General features: G+C 43.3%; 1 protein-coding gene across 2 annotated transcripts in view; it reads right to left on the bottom strand.

The window, feature by feature from the left end:
• Positions 1–17,377, bottom strand: part of SMG9 (SMG9 nonsense mediated mRNA decay factor) — a 684,281-nt gene that overhangs the window by 468,781 nt on the left and 198,123 nt on the right. For both annotated transcript variants that reach the window (XM_044080557.1, XM_044080556.1), the window contains exon 8: positions 14,819–14,904. In XM_044080557.1, coding sequence (XP_043936492.1) covers positions 14,819–14,904 — 86 coding nt within the window. The remainder of the gene's footprint in view (positions 1–14,818; positions 14,905–17,377) is intronic.

Here is a 17,377-nt window from a genome sequence, read left to right as displayed (position 1 = left end):
AACTAGCTAGAAAAAATACACAGTACACAAAGTGCTATAAACAACAAAGAAATAAAGAACAAAATAAACAAAAAACAGGATACTTAATGTTATATATTATAGCTCCGAGTTTGCTGAGTGTCCTTCCTTCGATTAGCTCACTCTAAAATGGCAGAACACTCGCAACTGAGCTTCTTAGGTAACAGAAAGTTGAAACCTGAGACAGCTTTTAAGAAAGAAATCTCAAAAGAACCAATAAGGTGCTTAGTCTAAGCTGTAGTCCAGGAGACCTCAGTCAGCCAATGACCTCAAACAATTCTCTCTCTCACTGAAATGCCTGATGGCTTTGGCTAAAACAAGATGTCCCTGAATAATGTGCTCAGACACACAGCCTCCACAAACACTAGGCCCAAATACAAGCCTGAATATGGAAATGCTACAAATATCCCCACTACTTAGAACAAACTGCAGAAATGTTACTCACAGCTGAAAAGCAGCAGTGAGCCTTTAAATGAAAGTTTTAAACAGCTAAAGGAGCCACTAGAAAAAAGAGTTTAACTGCAACAAGTTATCATAAACAAACAACCCAACAGATGCTTAATAAGAGTGGACAATTTCCAGTTAATACCTCACACACAGTGAAACTAGCTAGAAAAAATACACAGTATATATCTACCTCTTTGAGGTCTGTCCGTGGCTGGAAAGGACCAATTTTTTGAAGGCCAGTTTCTACTGAAACGTGGAGGTTGTACCTGTAGGAAATCTTTCACTGTTTGCACTGATCTTGCCTTTTCCTCCATTTTCTTTAATACCTCCTCAGCTTTAACACCAAACAATACATCCTTTTGAAGAGGTGCATCTAGTAATTTAGCTTTGACATGATCTGGTAAGGTTTGCTCTTTGAGCCAAGCATGTCTACACGTATGACAGACCCTGTAACAGCAACTCTACATGAGGCCTCTAAAGCATCAAAACCACATTGCAAGGTATGTTTACCCACTTGCTCTGCACTATGCAACAAATCCTGCAACTCCTTCAAGTCTGGTTGTTCAGGTTGTGACATTTTGCTTTTCAACTGAGATAACAAAAACTGTTGATACTTTAACATATGGAACTGACAGTTTAATGCCCTCATGGTTAAAGTGGCCGAGGTGTATACCTTTTTCCCCCACATTTCTAAAGCTCTGGAATCTCTCTCTGAAGGTAATGGATTTTTGGCAGTAGAGGCCTTAATTCCCTTGGGACCCTATGAAATAGTTTATGGGTCAGCAGCATGGCTTTTGTATAGGAATTGGTGTGAATCAGGAACCCGGTAATACCAGTCAGGCTTAACTGGAGCTGGTGGTAAAGAATCTGGGTTAAGGCTGGCATCTGAATACACATCATCTAGTATGTCTAAGACAGGAGGGATAGCCAGAGGCCTGTGCTGAGGGAGCAAGAGGAAATCCCTGTGCCTTTTCTTGGAATCTGAGTAATCTTGGCCTTCCCAGTGGAAGTGTTCCCTCAAGGTATGCAAGGTTTCCCCAAAAGAGTAGTCCTCAGGGGGGGAGACAGAGGGAATGGACTCCTCCGCATCAGAATCTTCAAAAGGGGAGTAAAAGCACTACACCCTCACAAACTCCCCTTGAGTACCTTGTTCCCCATTGGCCCTTTTTTTCAATTATAAAGGAATTCTCAATACTATTCTAGCATGTCCAAAGGTCAGTTGTCAATCTCCTCTCCGGTCCAGCAGGTGAATCTGGGAATCTTGAGGCAATGTTACAACTGCCTCATGTACACAGACAACCCTCTCCTCCTCCCAACAAATTCCAACACATGTGAGAGATGCAACCATATAGCCAAACTGGAGGCTAAGCTCTCTCAACTCAGTACTGGCATAACCAGTCACGAGGAGAAGGAAACCACACTCACTACAATTCCAGTCTCACATAGACCTACCACGACAACAAACCAAACACATAGACACACAAAAACATACTTGGAGGCTCTAAATAAAAATCTGCCTAAGCAGCAGAGACCTCCAAAGCAGACACCAAAGCAACCGCTACCCCAAAACAAAACACGCAACACATAACTCACAAAGCCAGTGTGCCGAACAGTCACAGCCCTTAAGGCTAAACAACACACCTGATACACTTGTAATAGGTGACTCTATCGTCAGGCACACTGACGTCCCGCTCACCAGGCTGAACAAGGAGAAGGTCACGGTGAGCTGCCTGTCGGGCGCCAGGATCCGCCACATAACACAAGCACTCAGGTCACTCCAAGGCAAGTACAAATATGACTAAGTCATTGTCCATGCTGGTGTGAATGACCTGAGACGTACCTCCCTGGACTACATGAAGAGAGACATAGAGGATCTCTCTGAGCATGTAGCCCAGGCTGGTATGACCCTGACCTTGAGTAGCATCTTACCTCACCAAGAATGATGCCACAATATGAAGACAAGATGATCAATTTCAACAATTGGCTTAAGTGTTGGTGTCATTCAAAGGGGATCCAATGCCTGTCAGCCTGGGATGACATGCTCGATAAGCCACGATGCTTCGCTAGGGACGGCTTGCACCTGTCACCCCTGGCTTCGGATATTGGCAAAGGCTCTTGCTACCCCATAGTGCATTTTTAGGCAAGGCTCAAAAGACAAACCCACCTCCATAGGTATCACAAGGGATAAGAAACTAAGAGTAATGCTACTCAACACCAGAAGTCTAAACCTCAAGATGCACGCATCGAAACTCTCCTTAGCATGGAGAACATCGATATCTGTGCAGTAACAGAAACCTGGTTCAAGGCCCGAGAGCACCCCAGCACTACCAGGTCATACCTCATACCATGCTTTTCGGCCCCAAAACTTGGACCGAACCACAAAAGGAGGGGAGTATCAATATTCGCCAAAGATACCCACACCTCCAGGTTGGTGGCACAGCACGAAGCATCAGAGACTATCCATGTGCAACTAACTGTGGGTAAAACTGCCTTCCAGTTTATAGCCTGCTACAGACCACCCCTCCCCAAACACAGGAACCCCACTTGGCCTTCCTGAGAATACTGGAAAATATGAAGGTCTCTCCAAACACCATTATATTGGGCGACTTCAACTACCCAAACATAGACTGGGAGCATTACTCTAGCTCCAACACCCTAGCCCAAAGGTTCCTAGAATTTATAAACTCAAATGCTATGGAACAACTTGTGACCACTCCCACAAGAGGGGAAAACCTACTGGACCTGATAATCACCAACATGGGGACTCAATGCTCCGGACCAGAAGTGTACCCTCACTGGTAAGATAAGGCCATAAACTAATCTCACTGGATATTTACATCCCGACTTCACCCACTGCCCAGAAAACCACAGTGAAAAACTTCTCTAAAGCAAATTTCACACGCCTCAAAACCGAGGCGAATCCTTCAAAGCCCCGGCCTGTGGAAAATACGCCCAGACCGCAGAATCCTTTATAAACACATTCTATGAACACCTTCAGGAATGCATGGATCATGCAATCCCAAATAAAACCAAGACCCAATCCTCCAAAGGCAGACGCCCTGTCTGGTGGACCCCAGCCATAAACAAACTATACAATAGAAGGAGGAAGCTACTACATGATAGAGCAAAATCCCAAAAAGTGAAGGCATCTCTGATCAGTATTAGCAAAAAAACTACGGGCACTCATAAAATCGTCTAAGGCCAGCTTCGAGAGAAAAATTGCACAGGACACTAAGGATAATCACAAGGCTTTCTTTAGTTATGTTAGGAACCTGGGTGGGAATTCCCAGATATGCTCAGAATTAGTCCAAAATGACAAAAATACACCGAGCCCACAGACATTGCCAACATCCTAGCTGACAGGTTCAGTGCAAACTTCTCCCCACCAAAAGGGCAAATATCTATGCCAAGAGAGTGCTGTCCCCTGACATCTGAGATGCTCAGGTAAGAGCCTCTCCAAAGCAAAAACACAGCATCAATGGGACCAGATGGTGTCCGGCTGCCCTACATGAACTCCAAGAAGAGCTAATCCCAAACATAAAACTACTGTTCAATCTTAGCCTTACTACAGGATATGTACCCAAAGAGTGGCGTACAGCAACAGTGGTCCCGCTCCACAAAGGTGGTGCCTCAACGGATCCTGGAAACTATCGCCCCATAAGCCTGACTAGCTTGGTCTGCAAAGCTATGGAAAGGATCATCCATGGACCTCATAAATAAAGATATTGGGGACCTACAGACACTGGATCCTACCCAGTTTGGCTTTGTTAAGGGCAGATCCTGCCTCTTAAACCTGGTCGATTTCTTTCAAACAGTCACCAAGGCCAGTGACGAGGGGAAGGTGGTCCACACAGCCTACCTGGACCTCGCAAAAGCCTTCGATACAATACCCCACTGGCATTATAGATAAGCTCACCAGCTTAAATATAAACCCTATGTCACTAGATGGGTTGCTAACTGGCTCAAGGACAGAACCCACATGGTTAGAATTGCTGGAGCCATGTCAGACTCCAAACCAGTTACAAGTGGCGCCCCACAAGGCTCAGTCCTGGGACCCCTCTTGTTCGGTATATATTTCGGGTACAGGCCAACACGGAAGGACTGTGGCTGACCAAGTTCGCAGATGACTGCAAACTGGGCCATAATCAACTCTCCAGCCGACACAAGCATCCTCCAAAGGGCCTCATAGAAACAGACAACTGGTGCCAGAGCCATGGCCTCAAGCTAAACGCCAAAAGTGTATAGTCATCCCTTTGGCAAAACAGTGCCCACAAATTACCACATAGGTGGTAATCCATTAAGTACAGAAGAAGTCATTAGGGACCTGGGGACCAAAGTTGATAGCAATCTCTCATTTGACAACCACGTGGCCAAAGTGGTTAGAAAAACATTTTATATAGCCCACCTAATCATGAAGGGATTCACATCTAGATCAGGGAGGTCATCGCCTCTTTACTCATCCTCATCAGGCCCATAATTGAGTACAATGCCCCTTTTGGGATGTACCTTACCAGACACCTGCAGCAAGTGGAAAGACCCCAAAAGTACCTCACCAAGAGGATCAAAGGGCTCAAACAGATGCCATATGCTGCCCGGTTAAAGAAACTCCAGCTCTACTCAGTGGCATACCGCCTGCTCAGAGGCGATCTGTGCCTGACATATAAAGCCATGTCCAACCCGGAATTAATGGACGTGCTGCACCTCAGAAAATCCAAATCCCATCGAGCTACGAGCTCGAGAGACTTGAACCTCAGCACTGAAATAAATAGGACATGCTGGAGGGACAGATTCATAACCCAGAGGTTCCCTTCACTCTGGAATAAAATCCCAGTCCAGGTTAGGCAGAGTGCCACATTGACTCTCTTCAAGAGGAATCTTGATGAGTGGATGGGAGATCGTAGGTTTACCCCGGCTATCACTTCTGTGTCACTGCTAGACAGAGGCACAGTATACTAACCTCAAAAAAAGGCATAGCAAAATTAATTAATGGGTGGCGAAAGCCAAACACACTCTGGCTAGGCTTATAAATGCCCTAGGGCAGATAGCCTAGTATGAACCTATGAATATTCCTGGTCTTCAGAATGTTCTGAGGTAATGGAGGCCTGGTCCGAGGAAGGGTATTCTTCCTCCACTCTGGGCCTTTTGTCCGAGGGGGGTTGAGAACCCCTGATAAGAGTAATAAAACCCTCAGCCATTTTGAGCATCTGTTTTTTAGGCATGGGGCCTTGAGAGGGGCTCTGTGGAGCATGTCTTTTAGTTTGCATGGCTGCTTTAGATTTTGTGAAAGCCTTAATGGAAAAAGAAGGCGGCGGCCTGAAGACACCTTGAGAGGTGGCGGGCCTGTCTAAACTCTGAGTTTCCCCGCCAAGAGTGGCGTCGGTATCTGTAATCGGGGTGGGGGCTGAGGAGCCTGCTACCTCGGGCACAGAAGACACCGCTAAGGAAGTGTCATCGGAACTCAGGGGCTGCGTAGGCGCCTCGCTGAGAACCGGAGCACCTGTAGCCGGCTTTAGCGTGGTGTCGGTAAGTCGCGGACCTCGTATGTCGGTCCTTATCTTTGCATCTTTTACTCAAAACTGGAGTCGGAGTATCCGACGACATAATGTAATTAAATTTTTTACCAAAATAGTGTTGGGCGAACTCCGCCCGACGCTTAATAGTGCGTTTGTTGAATCTTGCACAAAAACGACAGGCCGAGACGTCGTGGTCTGGGCCTAAGCAAGGAATGCAGAAGGAATGGAAATCATTATGCGGTATTTGCTTCCCACATGAAATGCAATTATTAACTTTGTCTGACATTGGTCAGAGGCAAGAAAAGTTTCCCCAACGGGGTACTTAGCTTTCAAGAAGACTTCGGTTGAAAAATATTCGTAATCTCAGGAGCTGGCTGACCGGCAATTGCGAACTGCTTCTGCTTCGGGCACCGCGCGGCAAGAAAGACTGAAGAAAATGGCATCGGCTGGTTCTTTTATACCCCTGCCGCACTGACGTCAGGGAAGAAGCGACGACATCTGACGCCGGACCTAGACTTTGAATTGGCCGATCAGGACCCGCCTGACGGTAGGATAACCCATCTGTTATGACTGCAGCTGTATGCACGATGAACATCTTGAAATTGTAACAGGTGAACAGAGAACTTTTTTTTTTCAATTTATAAACCAGACACATCTGCATACTGCAAGGGATGGCTTTTAAAGGCAAACACTATTACTAGGTACCCAGTCTGTTAAAGAACAAAACTTTTTAATGAAGCGGCAAGATCATTCTGACCTGGGCAGACAACATAATTAGCATCTCTGTTTTATACGCTAAAAGCAAGTAGGAAAGTACAGCTGTGCACACTTACCATAAATGTAGATGTTAGAGTGTATTCACTGTTGCAGTCATTACATTTGGGTAATCTGTTGGCAGGCTGCCCTCACAGTTTGCCTGAATAACAAAGTCTTGGGTCCTGCGTTGGTTGCTGTCTCCTCTTCACCTTGTCACCTTGGTGGGAAGCACGAGTCATTCTCTTTCCCTCACGCGTGTTAGAAATCTCAGGTCCAGTCTGGTAACTACTGTCACTTAGGTTGTCACTGAGTTCGTGGGAGTCATTTTCTTCTGTATTCCCTCTACTGCAACCTCTTAAGGACTGCATACCCTGTGAAGGGTCCAAGGCTAAAACTCTACGTTTGTCCCACTGAGGTAATGCCTCCTGGTTACCTGGTAGCGACACCTATGTCGTTGTCAAAAGCCCCACTGAGATTAGGTGAGGCTGTAAGAGGAATGTGGTGCTGTGTAAGAATACCCAGTTAAGTACAGCTGTGTACACTTACCATAAATGTAGATGTGAGGGTATTCACTGTTGCAGTCATTACATGTGGGTAATCTGCTGGCAGGTTGCCCTCACAGTTTGCCTGAATAACAAAGTCTTGGGTTCTGCGTCGGTTGCTGTCTCCTCTTCCATGACGCCAGGTCGTCAGGGGTATAAAACAAGCAGCCGACGCCATTTTATTCCGTTTTTCTTGCCCCAGATGTCAGGTGCCCCCCAAATGGGGAGCAAAATATATATATATATATATATATATATATATATATATATATATATATATATATATATATATATATATAAATAAACAGAAATATATATAAATGCACTTTTACAACATAAACTTTACCTTCATCTAAAAGCAAACACACCACAAAGGCTCTAGTGTATAATGAAGGAAAGAAAAGGTATAGAAAGGGGGACAGCGGGTGGGTAACACGGACTGCAACAGTGAATACACTCGAACATCTACATTTATGGAAAGTGTACACAACTGTACTATGTTCTTCGTGTTTCACTGTTGCAGTCATTACATTTGGGTAGAATACTAAAGCTATGGATGGGAGGATGGAACTAAACAGCATAAGGAGCAGCTATAAGGATCTGCAGGACTGCAGTGGCAAAGCCTGCCCTGGATTTGGAGAAGAGAGGCAAATGATAATGCTTTGTGAAGGTATGGAACAGAGCTCCAATTAGCAGTTTCTAGAATGTCTTTGGTTGGAACCCCTCTGAGAAAAGCTGCTGAAGTAGAGGCAGCCCTAGTGGAATGTGATCTGATCCCCTTGGGCACAGGTTTACCATGGTGCAAGTAGCAGAAATGAATGCAGTGGCTTATCCACTTAGAAATAGTCTGCTTTGATATAGCCTTCCCCTCTGACCCTGCAGCAAATGCTACCAGTAGTTGCTCAAACTTTCTTAGAGATTTGGCCCTGTTTAAGTAGAATCTTGGTTGTCTGTGTACGTCCAATGAATGCAGAATCCGCTCCCCCTTCTTCTGCGGATTTGGGTAAAAAGTTGGCAGGTGAATGGTCTGGTTAAGGGCCACACTAGATACCACCTTATGCATAAAAGAAAGATTGGTCCTGAGGGACACCCTGTCCGGGTAAAATATAATAAAAGGCTCCACTGCCCGGAGAGCCGGTATTTCTGAAACCCTTGTTGCTGAAGTGACTGCCAAGAGAAAAGCTGTTTTCCAAGATAGAAATTTTATATCCACAGTAGCTGCTGGTTCAAAGGAGGCAGGGTGAATTTTCCCAGCACAAAATTGAGGTCCCATGCAGGAGTTGGTGATCCTCTGGGAGACCTTAAATTTTTGGCCCCTCTAAGATACTGTTTAAGCAGAGGATGAGAAAAAGAGGGGAGGCTCAGTGTTGCAATGAGCCGAGATGGCAGAGGCATGGATTTTTACTGAAGAAAAAGACAGGCCCTTGTCAGGCATCTCTATCAAATATGGTAAAATCTGAGGAATATTGGGCTTAGCTGTGTCTGTTCCTTGTGCTTGGTTCCAAGCACAGAATCTCTTCCATTTATCCACATAAGATATTCTAGTACTAGGCCTTCTGGCTTCCAAAATGACATTCATCACAAATTTACTGAGAGGTGTTGTTTGAATAACTAATTGATCAGCCATGCTGCAAGATTCAGAGTTTGGAGCTGAGTGTGCAGAATTTGATTGTTCTGCTGAGACAGTAGATGAGGTATTTGGGGCAAGTACCATGGAGGAAGTTGAGACATATTCCTTAGAAATGGGTACCAGTGCTGGCAAGGCCAGTCCGGAGCCACTAGGATCATTTTTGTTTTTTCCTGTCTGACTTTTAGTAAGACCGTGCCAGATAGGTTTTTCCAGCTGAAGGATAGGGCATCCACTTTCCTTGCTTTTTTGTGATGAATTCTTGTGCAGAATTTGTCAAACTGATAATTTTGGGGAGGAGCAAATAGATCTATGTCCAGGCTCCCCCATTTCTGTGTTAACATGCTGAAGATTTGTGGATCCAGTTTCCATTTGTGCGGGTCCATAAGATTTCTGCTTAGGTCGTCTGCCAGAGTATCTTGTTTTCCTAGCAGGAAATGAGCTTGAAAACGTATTTGGTAAGTCAAGGTTGTGTTCCACAAGGCCATGGCTAGTCTGCAAAGGGGGTAGGAATGTGTACCCCCCTGCTTGTTTATGTACCACATAACTGTGGTGTTGTCCATCTTTATCAGCAGTTGTCCTGGATGAAGTAAGTCTTTGAAGGCTGTCAGAGCATTCTGAACAGCTAGCATCTCTTTCTGGTTGATAAGCAGATGCATTTGGTTTGGGCTCCATTTGCCTTGAATGCATCTCCCCGCCAGGTGGGCCCCCCAAGCATAGTCTGATGAGTCTGTAGTTAGGGTTTGGGTGGCAGGGGGTAGAGTGAATGACGGTCCTTTGTTTTGGTGACATGTCTCTGCCCACCAAGGAAACTCCTGCTGTAGGCAGGGAATGAGAGGAATCACTGTTTCCAGACTGTGACAATGTTGACTCCAAAAATTTTTTTAGGTACCATTGAAGTTTCCTCATATGCAGTCTCGCATATGGAATTAGTAGAATGCAGGATGCCATGAACCCCAAAGCCTGCAGAATTTGTCTTGCAGATAACTGGGTTTTTGTTGCCATTTGTCTGAAGTATGTTGACAGTTGCCTTTATCTGGCGTAAGGTAAGCCATCTGGGCAGTTGTATTCAAGTTTGCACCCAGGAATGTAATTATTTGAGACGGTACCAGTTGTGATTTCTTTTTGTTTATGGTGTACACTATATGCATGCTAATAGCCTTTTTACAAACACCAGATGTTGAAGAAGAATGTCCTTTTTCCCTGCTTGAATGAGACAGTTGTCTAGGTAAGGATAAATTTGAATGCTTCTTTGTCTGCAGAATGCAATTACTGGTGCCAGGCACTTTGTAAAGACCCTGGGTGCAGTAGATAAGCCAAAGGGCAGTGCAGAGAATTGGTAATGCAAAAAAACCTGCTTTGAAGCGAAGGTATCTTCTGCATGATTCCATTATTGGGATATGCAGGTATGTCTCTTAAGTCTAGAGTTACTAACCAAGCATTTCTGCCTAGCATAGGCAGTAGCTGTTGTAAAGTCAGCATTCTGAATTTTTAAATGTCCAGGAACGTGTTCAAAATCGATAAGTCCAGAATTAGAGGCCATGAATTGTCTTTTCTGGGTACCAGGAAAAGTCCTGAATAAACCCCTTGTCCTTTTTCCATTTCTGGTACCAGCTGAACAGCCCCCATATATCCATGAGGGACATGACTTGTTTCTGTGCCTCTGCCCACTGGTTTTGTGGCAGATCCGGCCATCTGTTTGGAATTGGCAAAGTATGGAAATGAAATCTGTACTCCTGGGATACTATGTTTAATACCCACTTGTCTTGGGTAATTAACTGCCAATTTTGAGCATGAAGTGCTAGTTGTCCCCCAAGGGGACTGCCAAAAGGTAAGTGCTTGGTGATGGTAGAGGAAAGTCATTCAGACTGCTTTCTGTAGGGTTGTGCTCCAGTTTTGGAGGTGGAAGCACCCCATTGCTTTGACCTGTAAGAAACCTGTGATTGGTATCTGGTGCCTTTTGAGCGCCTGGATCTGCCTTGAGTGGCTCTGTTGGACACAGGAAAGGACGAATTTTTAGTAGGCCAGGGTCTACTGAACTTGGGTGGCTGCACCTGCAAGAAATCTTTTACTGTTTGCATAGATTTAGCTTTATCTTCCATTTTCTTTAAAACTTATTCTGCCTTATCACCAAACAGAGTACCATGCTGCAAAGATGCATCCAACAATTTAGCTTTAACATGATCAAGCAGATTTTGCTCCTTGAGCCAGGCGTACCTTCTAATCACAGATCCAGTAATGGCGGCCCTATAAGAGGCCTCCAAGGAATCAAAACCACATTGCAAAGTATGCTTTCCAACCTGTTCTGCTGAATGCAATAATTCCTGTAACTCTTTATTTTCCACACAATTGGAAATCAACATAATTTTCTGTTTCAGCAAACCCATAACATGCTGTTGATATTTAAGTATATGAAACTGGCAGTTTAAGTCCCTGATTGCCAAGGTTGCAGACGTATAAACCTTCTTTCCCCATCTATCCAGCGCCCTGGAATCTCTGTCAGAGGGGGTAGGGTTTTTGGCTGCAGAGGCCTTTACACCCTTGGGACCCTGAGAAATAGTTTCAGGATCAGCAGCAGGATTTTTGAATAGAAATTTGTGGGAGTCAGGAACCCTGTAATATCTGTCTGGCTTACTAGAAGCCAGAGGTAGGGAATCAGGAGCCATGCTAGATTCCGAAAACACCTCAACAATGTCTAATACAGGAGGTATTGCCAAAGGCCTATGTTGAGGAAGAATAAGCCTCTTTTTTTGATTCAGAGAAGTCTGGACTCTCCCAGTGCAAATGTTTATTTATTTTTTTATTTTTATTTTACATTTGTTGACCGGGCTAGTCTAGCTGGATGAATTTCCATTTTCAGTAGAGGCCCGGGGAGAAAAGCTCCACTGAGTGAGATACATTCTGAGAAGAAGTAAAAATGTTTTTACACACACACAAATTGTTATACAAAATGTACTAACAGTACTAATAATAATGAACATCTAAGAGTTAGTAATAGAGTTAGCAAGTAAAAACATATAAAAATAAAAATAAAAGATAACACTCTTATGTGTAAAATACTAGTACAGGAGTTAGTTACTATAACTACTCCATACAGTTCAATTCTCAATTAACAAGTAGGGACAAAAAAAATTGATTGGATTTATATGGAAAGGAGCAAGGGTAAGGGGAAATAATGAGGATGGGAATAGAAAGGTTCTGTTGGGTAGTAATAGAGATAGACTAATCAGGTTTATGACAGGAGCAAAGCCAGTGATTTTGGAAATGCATTTTAATGTTTTGTTTGAAGAGGGCAATGAAGTTATCTTTGTTAAGCTAGTGGGTAACAAATTCCATTTTGACCCAATAGCATTGGTAAATAGAGAGTCACCAGCATTATTATTAGACTTTGTTGAGCTTGTCAGAAGTTTGCTGGATGAGCGGAGAGAGTTGAGATTTTATACGGGTTATGAGTTGAGAGACTATGGGGGTGTTATTAGGTTGGTATAGTATTTTATGGGCAATGCAGAGTTGATGGATTAAAAGATAGTTTTGAAACTCAGGCCAGCCTAGAAGTTGTAAGTTGAGGCAGTGATGAGTTCTATAGGGATTACCAGTAGCAAAGCGGGCAATGTTATTATAGCAGGTTGTCAGTTTGCTAAGGCTGGTTTTTTTGAGGTTAGTGAAGATAGGCGCAGCATATAGAAGAGTTGATATAAGATGAGAGTGAGCAATCCTTGTTCTGGTAGGTGGTGTAAGAAAAGGTCTGATTCGATATAAGGATCCTATCTTTCTGTTAACTAACTTTATGGAGTTGTTAATGTGTAGGTCAAAAGAGAGTTTATTGTCAATTGTAACGCCTAATAATTTAGTTGAAGTGTCGGGTAAGATAACAGTGGTGCTGTTTGAAGAGATGGAGAAATTTAAAGGGGAGGTTCTAGCTGTGGGAGAAAAAAGAAGAAGTTTGTTTTTTTTGGCATTTAGTAAGAGGAAGCGATTAGAGAACCATGTTTCTACTGTACTGAATACTTTTTGGGTGAGAGAGGTTAGTTCTGGGGTAGAAGGAGCCGAGCAAATGAGTGTTGAATCATCTGCATATTGAATGCAGGTTGCTTGAGGGATTGTAATTTGAAGATCATTAATGAAGAGGGAGAAAAGAAGTGGGCCCTTAAAGTATGCAAAGTCTCTCCAAAAGAGTAACCCTCAGGAGGAGATGCAGATGGGATGGATTCCTCTGCATCAGAATCCTCATAGGGTGGAATAGAAAATTCCTAATCAGAAGAGGAATCAGAAGAAATGGAAACCTGATCTGAAGATTCATAATCAGTGCCTTGCCTAGGCCTCTTAGCAGGGGGGGTTGGGAATCCCTGATCAAGGTAATTAAATCCTCAGCCATTTTCATCTGTTTTTTAGGCATAGGGGCCTGAGCACATGGCTCATGCTTCGGTTTGTTTAGACATAGAAGTTTCTGACCTTGTTTTTGAGGCTGGCGTTGGTTTAATATAAAAATGTTGAGGCCTGGAAACACCCTCAGAAGCCGGTGCCTGCTCAGCGGCTCCGGACCCATCCAAGGGAGAGACATCTGCAGGTTCAATACTCTGAGAATCTCGTGGCACACTGGACTCTGAATGGGTCTCGGTAGAGGCCTGCGACTCAAACGTAGCGGGTATCAGGGGCTGCAAAAGTGTCTCAATGAGTACTGGCGAACCGGCAACTGGCTTAGAAGCTTCGTCATCGGTTTTGGACCTCGACGGTCTCTCTCTGTCTTTTTCTTAGCGTTTTTTGTGAACTCTGGTAGTCGGATTGCTAACCGATGACATTTCAGGATAATTAAATCTTGAACCAAAATATTTAGAAGCAAAAATATACAGACGCTTAATAGTGCGTTGGTTAAATCTAGCAGAAAACCGACAACAAGGCACGTTGTGATCTGGGCCTAGGCAAGGAATACAGTACAAATGAAAATCCTTACGAGGTATTTGCTTCCCACAAGTAATGCAATTATTAACTTTTACTGACATCGGTAAGGAGCAAGAAAAAGTTTCCCCGACGGGGTACTTAGCTTTGGTTTGAAGACTTCGGTTCTGAAACTCGAATGCGAACATTTCAGGAGTCGGCCAACCAGCACTTGCGAACTGCTTCTGCTTCGGGCACCGCAAGGCAAGAAAGATGGATTAAAATGGAGTCGGCTGCATGTTTTATACCCCTGACGACCTGACGTCATGGTAGAGGAGACAGCAACCGACGCACGACCCAAGACTTTGTTATTCAGGCCGACTGAGGGCAACCAGCAAGCAGATTACCCAAATGTAATGACTGCAACAGTGAAACACGAAGAACATCACTGGTCTCGCAGGCAACATTGGTACACTTACATTTCAGTTAGGGACCTGTGACTCTGTTCAAGAGAAATCTAGACCTGTGGATGGGAGATCGTAGGTTTACCCCGGGAATCATCTCTGGGTCACTGCTGGACAGAGGCACAACAAACTAATGGGCACAGTATTTTTTCATATAAGGGTGGCGAAGCCAATAATTGGGCTAGGCTTATAAATGCCTTAGGGCAGATAGCCTAGTATAAACCTATGAACCTATGAACCTATGAACCTATGAACCTAAGTGGAATAACAGCCACCATACTCTACTGTAGAAGGAAATGTCCAGTGGTACCTACCAAATCAATATGGTGTCTAGAAATGTATACATGGCAATACAAAAAAATGAATACCTTAATGAAGGAGTACTTCTCATCAAATAACTTCATTTTCACTGTGAGCCTCTACCTCACACAGTTCACTAGTCTACTGTTTTTAAGCAAATCATGCCATCATTTAACCAAGAATATGAGACTTGTTCAGAACTTGACAACTAGTACAACTTTCCATTTTTCTAGGAGATAAAAACAGTGGCTTCTTACATTTCCTCCATGGACTCACCTGTAAAGATTGAGATCAGTAAACCAGTCCTGAGCCACAATTACGACATGACACACTGTAAAAAGGAAAGCGGCAACCTGTAAAGACTTAAAAAAAAACAAAAAAAAAACGCATGATTAGACTTTATTATGACCATTTTTTTTTTTTTTTTACTATCTTTTTCTACTTTACCTTACAATAGCAACCAGACATATTGAAAAAAATAAATGATCTTTCTTCTGTTTGAGCAGGTACATGGAGTACACATCTTGCACACAGAGCAGAAAACAGCTGGTTTAAGGTAAAGACACCAAAGAAATCAATAGTTTCTTAATAGTTCATGGGCTTAACCATCTGCCACAAAACAATGTGCCTAATCCTGCACTACCTGTTTAAAGGATGTGAGCTGGCATCATCAATACACTACCCCTATTCATCCAATATGCACTTTATCTAAAGTCTACTTCCATCAAAATCTAGCAATTCAAACCACAGCACAGAGACTGCCTCACTTTTCCAAATATCTCCAGCTCCTCTTTCGCAAATATCTTCACTAGCTTTGGTCTCCTCAAGATCTTTGCTTCAAATTATGCCTAACGCATCATATTGCCAACCAGGGGGTTCAGAACATCCAACACTTGAAAGATCTAGAAAAGCAGTCAGCTTTAAACTTTCAAACCTTTGAAATAAATGTGGAAGCCCCCACAGCATCTCTACTCAACACCTAGCCTATCAGCTGTGCCGGGTCCCTCAATACACACACACACGCATGCACGCACACAGCATTTAGTACAACTAAGATAAAACTGTGTAAGAAAATACAACTGTTTAAGCAAATTTGCCATAATAGTACAGGTCCAAATGGATCACTTTTGAAAGTACCTTCTCGCTATATGGAACACATCCTTACAAAGAATGGATATCCTGCCAGTATACAAAAACTTATTTGGTGCCTTTCTTGTGGATGTACAGCCACTGGAACAAGACTGTGTCAGTATAAAAGGGAATTTCAAAGCTTTCTTGCCCCATATAAGGGAGGTTATATTTGTAGACCCATGTCATAGCAGAAAAAGGGGGTGGAGAACCCTACCACAGCTAAATGACAGAAAGAGAAAAGGATATATAGTACAAACAGGACACATAAATGAAAATATAAGGGAGGATGGTGGGAGGGTATTAGTACTGCAACAATAATCTAATGTACTGCATTCTTTATTACATCACTGTTGCAGTAGCTTCTAGCTATATGGAGGATTGACAAAATCTGTCCCATATGGGCTAGTGGTTAGGATTCCTAGTTTGACTCCCAGTATGGGAATAGAACACTCCTTGAGGGTGGGGATGGCATATTAGTTAAAGTCTTCACCTCAGAAATGCAAAGTACAAGGTTTGATTCTAACCTTTGGTCATCTATTAGCTTGCAATAGTTTGCAGACTAGTAGCCTAATATTTGCTCATGAACATATGATGACCATTTTAGATGTCTGGCAGTTGGTGCAGAGGGTTAAAGCTGTGACCTGTAGTTCCTGTGGTACATGGTTTGATTCCTTCAGCCCTCATCTGCCTACTGTGTGACCTTGAGCAAGTCCCTTAACTAGACTTTGCTTTGGAGTTGCACCTGAAAAGGGTCTCTGTGTCCAGTGGGCATACTTGGTTAAAATAGTAGTATTTTTGGGGGGGGGGGGCAATAATCATTAAGGTCTTACCTCACAGATACAGAGTTTGATTTTAACCTATGGTTATTTGCTAGGCTTGTAATAGTCTGTTGACTGACTGCCTGGTATTTCCCCCATGCCCCTAGAAGAGAAGTGTGGAGGAAGCAAGAGTAGAATCTAGGAGACTACCAAAAAAATCTCCAGTTTCATGAAACCCAGAACTAGAATCTGAAATATCAGGACATACTGATGCTCGGAAAACAAAGATCTTAGGTGTTACTGACTTTTTCTCATGTGGAGTCTTGTCACAGGAATCATGACAATCAGATACCATGAAACCTAGAATCCTGAGAAATTCCAGGGCTGAAAAAGTAGCCTGAGTGGAAAAACTCAGAAATAGATCAAGATAGAGATCTGCATTTTCCTGTGGAAGAAAAGCTCTTTGAATTAGAGTACCTAGGAGACACCCCCAGGAAAATAATCCTGTGACAAGGAATGAACCAAGATTTTATTATGTTCTCCTCTTAACCCAGTCTTTGTATTTCACCCCTCACCCAAGTGACAGGTTCCTGACACTTAAGACTCTGCAGAGATAAGAAATCTGCAGTAGGTTATCACAGGAGCCAAACATGTTGCAAATACTCTTAGGAGTGAATAGGCGAAAGGGTAATGCAGACAACTGACAATGAGCTCCAGACATAGAAAACTTTAAGAAGTCTGAAAGCTGTATCTATAGGAATGTGATGCACATCTTTTAAATCTAAGGTAAGCAGAAAATTCAAATGGGGAATGAATGAATGAATGCTAAAAAGTTGTCAAAGGGTAACATTTTGAACTTAGCAGGAGCTGAATGACAGGAGGTAAAGAGAGTTTTTTTATTTTTTTTCTGGCAGATGAAGGGGAATCTCTTGAAAAGGCTGGCAGA

The sequence above is a fragment of the Protopterus annectens genome, chromosome 8.part0, assembly GCF_019279795.1.
Source record: "Protopterus annectens isolate FY-2018-M chromosome 8.part0, PAN1.0, whole genome shotgun sequence".
Lineage (NCBI taxonomy): Eukaryota > Metazoa > Chordata > Ceratodontiformes > Protopteridae > Protopterus > Protopterus annectens.
The sequence above is the reverse complement of the archived record's forward strand: the minus strand, read 5'-3'. Positions and strand labels throughout refer to the sequence as shown.